General features: G+C 49.0%; 1 protein-coding gene across 1 annotated transcript; it reads left to right on the top strand.

Annotated features, from left to right (window-relative positions):
* The first annotated feature begins 231 nt into the window (after window positions 1–231).
* Window positions 232–6,444, top strand: MARCKS (myristoylated alanine rich protein kinase C substrate). Its single transcript, XM_019443136.2, has 2 exons — window positions 232–789; window positions 2,622–6,444. Exons 1-2 carry the CDS (start codon window positions 688–690, stop codon window positions 3,525–3,527), a joined length of 1,008 nt encoding a protein of 335 aa, XP_019298681.1. The 5' UTR covers window positions 232–687; the 3' UTR covers window positions 3,528–6,444.
* The last annotated feature ends 423 nt before the right edge of the window (window positions 6,445–6,867 follow it).

The following is a 6,867-nucleotide window of genomic DNA, read 5'->3' as shown; positions in this document are numbered from 1 at the left end:
ACCCCCCTCCCGCGTTAATTAATTCCAAACAAAGCAAGCCAATCAAGTGATGCATTATTATTTTCAAGCAGAGGGAGGCGAGAGGCATGTATTTTTTAATTGATTTATTTATTTGGAGGACATTAATTCTCGGTCTGAGGCTGATTTTCAAACCATTTGCAAAGCGCGGCTCCATTGTTCGCCGGGCGCGCAGGCTCCGCCCCCTGCTTTGTGTGCGGTGCGCGGATTGGCCGGCGCGCGCGGGGGCCGCGTCAGCGCCCGCGAGCCCATTCATCTGTGCACTTGGGCGTTGGACCCCGCATCTTATTAGCAACCAGGGAGATTTCTCCATTTTCCTCTTGTCTACATTGCGGCTACAAATCTGGGATTTTTTTATTACTTCTTTTTTTTAAAAAACTACACTTGGGCTCCTTTTTTTGTGCTCGACTTTTCCTCCCTTTTTCCCTCCCTCCTGCGCTGCTGCTTTTTTATCTCTTCGACTTAAATTTTTTTATCCGGAGTGTATTTAATCGGTTCTGTTCTGTCCTCTTCACCACCCCCACTCCCCCCTCCCTCCGGTGTGTGTGCTGCTGCCGCCGCCGCTGCTGCCGCCGCCGCTGCTACTGCCGCTCGCCCCGTCGTTACACCAACCGGAGGCTCTTTGTTCCCCCCTTGGATCTGTTGAGTTTCTTTGTTGAAGAAGCCAGCATGGGTGCCCAGTTCTCCAAGACCGCTGCGAAGGGAGAAGCCACCGCGGAGAGGCCCGGGGAGGCGGCTGTGGCCTCGTCGCCTTCCAAAGCGAACGGGCAGGTAAATTCTACCTGTGTTTCTGGTCATTTCTTTGGTGTCTTTCTCTAGTCCCGACGCTTCTTTTTCCCTCCTGGTCGCGCCCGAGGCGCATTCGGCGGAGAGAGGAGCGTGGCCAGATTCCAGTCTGAAAGTTGAATGGAAAGCGATAGCTTAAATTGTCAATTTCTCATGGGGGGGGGGGTCCTCTCCTCCACCCCCAAAGGAGTGGTTCCCGGAGAATCCTGGCAAATTCTTGTGTTGACGCGAGGAAAGAAGTGGTAAATCGTCTAAAATGGCGTGTTTGGAGCTTGGCAGAACGTGACTAGCTAGGTGCTAACCCCCCTCCCCCAGTCAGGTTGCAAATGTGTTTGGTGGGCACAAAGGTGTTTGGGTGGCTCTCCGTGTTTGCTGTCGAGATTGGGTCGCTTTCAAGATTTCTGAACTGGTGTGATTGTTGGGAGGGGGAGGGGGTGGGGGGAATGGGGAAGGTGGTGGAGAAAGGCTAGGAGGGAAAAGCTGTCTTATTGTATGCTGAGGCGGCAAGCCCTGGGTTCTTGGAAAGGTTGCTGGCTGGCTGGCTGGAGCTGGGCACAAGGGTTTCAGTATCTGCTGGGCAGAAGGGTTACAGTGTCTTTCGGTGGGGCTTTCCCACTGTTCTAAGCCTTTATTCGTTAGCTGTCTGTGGAATTACACACCCATCCGACTTTTAAATGGTAACCCTGGGGTGGGAAGACTCGGTGAGTCCTTGAAGCCCCTCTCCAGATGGTCAAGAAGAGACAGTTCGGGTGTTTCGGATGGGATTGTGCGTGTGCTTGGCGCCTAGACCACTGCGGGGGGCCACCCCGGAGCTGCCCGGACCCAGGCAGATGGCCACGGTTGGGTGGGCGCGAGAGGTCGGCCATGGGTGGCTGCTTTGAAAACACTGGGCACCCACCACGCCTCTTTTCCTAGAGTAGAGGCCGTGTAGCTTCGCCTGCTCTAACCTAATGGGGAAGGCGAGCTCTGCCAAGAGGCTCTGAACCCGTTGAAAATGTAAGATGAGCCGCCGTGGCGCGCCCCGGCTACACAGAATCGTAGGCGAAGGTGGGCGTGGAAGCGGAGGCAAGATCTTAGAAATAATGGGTTTCCCCCTGCCTTGTTGGTTTTATTCGGACCAGGATGCCGGGAAGCCACCTGAGCTTTGTTTGTGGACTCTCGGCTGCGCGATCCGGGCTCGGGGGCGCCTCGGCCGGCGGGCAGGGCCGGGCTGGGCAGGGCGGGGTGGCCCCGCGGCCCCGCCCCTTCGCGCCCGCCCGCGCCCAGCTCTGCGCGGTGGAGGCGCAGCGCCCCCTGGCGACCCCAAGCCCTAGGGGGCGTAGGACCTTTGCGCGCGCAGCCCAGGCGCTTCTGGCTGGAGCGCTGATGCCCCTGGGAGTTCTCGGTGTTTGGAAGAGCCCTTTAGGGTTTAGGGGAAAGGGGGACTGTGTACCGACTCTGGCTCTGTGCCTTCTCCCAAAGGGCGCTTGGTGTATCGTGTGTTACGTGGCTTTTTTTGCATAGCCCGTGAGGCGAAGGCTGGAATGGGTTACCCTTTGCTTTCTACGTCTGGGGTTCGGCCCTCTTCAATCCGCAGGGCATTTGTTGAGGGGTCGAAGCTCCTGCTGTGTCTTTAGGGCGCCCCCAACGGCACTGCCCCGCTTCTTCGGAGAGCGCTCGTCTAGGCAGGCAACCCTGTCTCCCCATGAGGGGGTGGGGGGGTCTCCAAAGCGAGAGGGGCCCAGGGGGGAAGCCTGTCCCTCCCGGCGCCAGGGTGGGGGCGGCGATGGCGGCGCCCGGGCCGCTTCAGTGACAATCCCGCCTTCTCTGCCCCGCAGGAAAATGGCCACGTGAAGGTAAACGGCGACGCTTCTCCTGCGGCCGCCGAGCCGGGCGCCAAGGAGGAGCTGCAGGCCAACGGCAGCGCCCCGGCCGCCGACAAGGAGGAGCCCGCGGGCGCCGGGAGCGGGGCGGCGTCGCCCGCCGCGGCCGAGAAGGAGGAGCCGGCCGCCGCCGCCGCCCCCGAGGCCGGGGCCAGCCCCGCGGAGAAGGAGGCTCCCGCCGAGGGCGAGGCCGCCGAGCCCGGCTCGCCCTCGGCCGCGGAGGGGGAGGCCGCGTCGGCCGCCTCCTCGACGTCTTCGCCCAAGGCGGAGGACGGGGCCACGCCCTCGCCCAGCAACGAGACCCCGAAAAAAAAAAAGAAGCGCTTTTCCTTCAAGAAGTCTTTCAAGCTGAGCGGCTTCTCCTTCAAGAAGAACAAGAAGGAAGCGGGAGAGGGCGGGGAGGCCGAGGGCGCAGCCGGCGCCTCTGCCGAAGGCGGCAAGGACGAGGCCTCCGGGAGCGCCGCTGCGGCCGCCGCAGAGGCGGGCGCGGCCTCCGGGGAGCAGGCGGCCGCGGCGCCGGGCGAGGAGGCCGCGGCGGGTGAGGAGGGGGCGGCGGGCGGCGACCCGCAGGAGGCCAAGCCCGAAGAGGCCGCCGTCGCGCCCGAGAAGCCAGCCGCCAGCGAGGAGGCCAAGCCCCCCGAGGAGCCCAGCAAGGCCGAGGAGAAGGCCGAGGAGGCCGGGGCCAGCGCCGCTGCCTGCGAGGCGCCCTCAGCCGCCGGGCCCGGTGCGCCCCCGGAGCAGGAGGCGGCGCCGGCGGAGGAAGCGGCGGCCGCGACAGCCTCGTCAGCCTGCGCAGCCCCGTCACAGGAGGCCCAGCCCGAGTGCAGTCCAGAAGCCCCCCCAGCGGAGGCGGCAGAGTAAAAGGGCCCGAGTTTTGAGATAATCGAAGAACTTTTCTCCCCCTCCCCCCCCTCCCCGTTTGTTTGTTGGAGTGGTGCCAGGTACTGGTTTTGGAGAACTTGTCTACAACCAGGGATTGATTTTAAAGATGTCTTTTTTTTATTTTCCTTTTCTTTTTAAGCAGCAAATTTTGTTCCCCCACCCCCTCCTCCCCCCACAGATCCCATCTCAGATCATTCTGTTACCACCATTCCAACAGGTCGAGGAGAGCTTAAACACCTTCCTCTGCCTTGTTTCTCTTTTGTTTTTATTTTTTGCATCAGTATTAATGTTTTTTGCATACTTTGCATCTTTATTCAAAAATGTAAACTTTCTTTGTCAATCTATGGACATGCCCATATATGAAGGAGATGGGTGGGTCAAAAGGGATATCAGATGAAGTGATAGGGGCCACGATGGGGAAGTTTAAGTGGTGCGTGACATTGCCAAGAGTAACGTACCGCTAGAAATAAATGATGGTGTAAAGGCTTAGTCTTTTTCTTTTTTTTTTAAAGAAAAGTTATTACGATGTATTTTGTGAGGCAGGTTTACAACACTACAAGTCTTGACTAAGAAGGAAAGAGAAGAAAAAAAAAAAAAAAACACCAATACCCAGATTTTAAAAAAGATCATAGTCTTAGGAGTTCATTTAAACCATAGGAACTTTTCACTTATCTCATGTTAGCTGTACCAGTCAGTGATTAAGTAGAACTACAAGTTGTATAGGCTTTATTGTTTATTGCTGGTTTATGACCTTAATAAAGTGTAATTATGTATTACCAGCAGGGTGTTTTTAACTGTGACTATTGTATAAAAACAAATCTTGATATCCAGAAGCACATGAAGTTTGCAACTTTCCACCCTGCCCATTTTTGTAAAACTGCAGTCATCTTGGACCTTTTAAACACAAATTTTAAACTCAACCAAGCTGTGATAAGTGGAATGGTTACTGTTTATACTGTGGTATGTTTTTGATTACAGCAGACAATGCTTTCTTTTCCAGTCGTCTTTGAGAATAAAGGAAAAAAATCTTCAGATGCAATGGTTTTGTGTAGCATCTTGTCTATCATGTTTTGTAAATACTGGAGAAGCTTTGACCAATTTGACTTAGAGATGGAATGTAACTTTGCTTACAAAAATTGCTATTAAACTCCTGCTTAAGGTGTTCTAATTTTCTGTGAGCACACTAAAAGCGAAAAATAAATGTGAATAAAATGTACAAATTTGTTGTGTTTATTTATGTTCTACTAAGACTTCTAGGTCTTAAGGTTAATTTTGAGGAACATCTTGCATGCCATCGAGTAAATTTTATTGTGGTTTTTAATCTGAAGTTTTCAAACTGAAATTCATAATCAGAGGTGTCAGATTACATACAGGAAGCTCTTAGAACATTCCATGTCTGTAACCATTTACCTGCATTGAATTTTCATTTAAAAACTCAACAATTATTTTTATTGTAGTTATATAGCATGTCAGAAAATAATCATTTAATACGAAAGTGATGTGACCCGAAGACTCTTTAAATGTCATATGGAAGTTTCCTAAAATACATTTTTTGTCATGCAGGTCCAGAAACTTAAATTTATACTGAGTGAGAGTCTATTTAATCCAAACTGCAGATGGGCCGCAAAAGTGGCCAAATGTGTTTCAGAAATTGATGGTGTTTTACCTGCCGTTGTAATTGCTTAGTGCTTGGCTAATTTCCAAATATTGCTTAGATTATGTGTTATACCTTAGGAAAACAGGCTTATGTAAAGAAGTGATGGTGATGAATGGGCAACATTGTCAGTTTATGGGCCTTTTAGTACTTGCCTCAATTCAATAGTTGCAAACTTTTTTTTTTAAATGAAAGTAGTGTGTTAGTATCTTGTTACTCAAAGGAGAAAAGGTAGAGAATAATACTTCCTTATGTAGTAATAATCCTTACTAGTTTCACCTTTGCTCTTACCACCCCATAACTGGATTTTTTTTTCTTCGCTGGACCCTAAACTGAATTGAATTTGAAGATAAAGATGTATCAAATACCATTACTTCATTAAATGCGAAGGAAAATAGTTTACGCACACCTGCTTCGCTGTTTTTGAGCAGTGTGCCTTTGTAGGGTTCACAGTGAGTCGGTGAACCACATTTGTAGCAGCCGAACACGGAATCTTAAACCCATTAGAAAAATAAATTAGCTCTTGAGATGTGCTATTAACTGGAATAATGGATCATAAATAATAGTTCATGACCTCTCTTACCTAATACCCTCCCCACTAATAAAATAGCACTCGGAAAAGTATGTACTTTTAGTTGGGGTTTCTCGATCTTGAAGGATGTTTGAAAGGTAAAAGTCAAATCTGGTAACCAAAGGACTGCTATATGGGGTCTTTCCAACCTTAGCAACTTTTTCTCAAATACCTACTCTGCCAAGTACAGGGCCTGGTATGTGGTAGGACTCAAAAAAAACGGGGGGGGGGGAGGTTAAAAATTAACTCGCCAGTAGTCAAAAATACTATGTAGCCAACTATATTGCTAGGCTTGTTTTTTTAACAGCTTGAATTAAGGTGCATTATTTTGATTTTAATCTTTGCCTAAAACACTTTGGGTGGTATTGATGGAGTGGTGGATTTTCCACCAAGTGATTAAATGAAATTTGACATATATCTTTTCATCCAAAGTTTTGTACATCACATTGTTTTCTAATGGAAAAATGTTAATATGGCTTTTTGTATTACTAACAATAGCTTTGAGATTAAGGAAAAATAAATAACTCTTGTACAGTTCAGTATTGTCTATTAAATCTGTATTGGCAGTATGTATAACAGCATTTGCTATGGTTATGAAATACTTCCTCTGGATTATAATAATCATTTGATTCAATTCCTATTGTAAAATAAAGTTTTACCAGTTGATATAATCAAGCTTGCTAAAATAGGATTTTTTACAAACTTAATTTTAAAATGGAAGTTTTAGAGAAAAACAAATCGTAAGTGTTGATGGTAAGTATAACTATTACTCAATTTAAGGGATTTGGAAGGTATGCGTGACGGACTTAGGATACAAAGTTAGATCCACTGAAGGTGAGTTAGCTCATCTGTTAACAAGTCGACTGAAAACTTTAATGATAGGTCTTGATATACGTTTGAGAAACGATGTAGTGTATCTACATTTTCCCCTCATGTATCTAAACAATAAAATTTTGCAATTAAAAATTTGGGGAAAGGGTGCTTTTTGCATTCATATATTTTGGAAGGGGGGTATAGTCTAATGTAATTCAAGTTAGCTTTAAAAATTAAAAAAAAATTGGTTAAGTAACAGAGCTATGAGCTTTAGTTTTCCT

This window comes from Panthera pardus, unplaced genomic scaffold (genome assembly GCF_024362965.1).
Source record: "Panthera pardus isolate Hobbes unplaced genomic scaffold, ASM2436296v1 HiC_scaffold_17, whole genome shotgun sequence".
NCBI classification, from domain to species: domain Eukaryota; kingdom Metazoa; phylum Chordata; class Mammalia; order Carnivora; family Felidae; genus Panthera; species Panthera pardus.
Note: the sequence above shows the minus strand (reverse complement) of the source record. Positions and strands in the feature narration are given on the sequence as shown.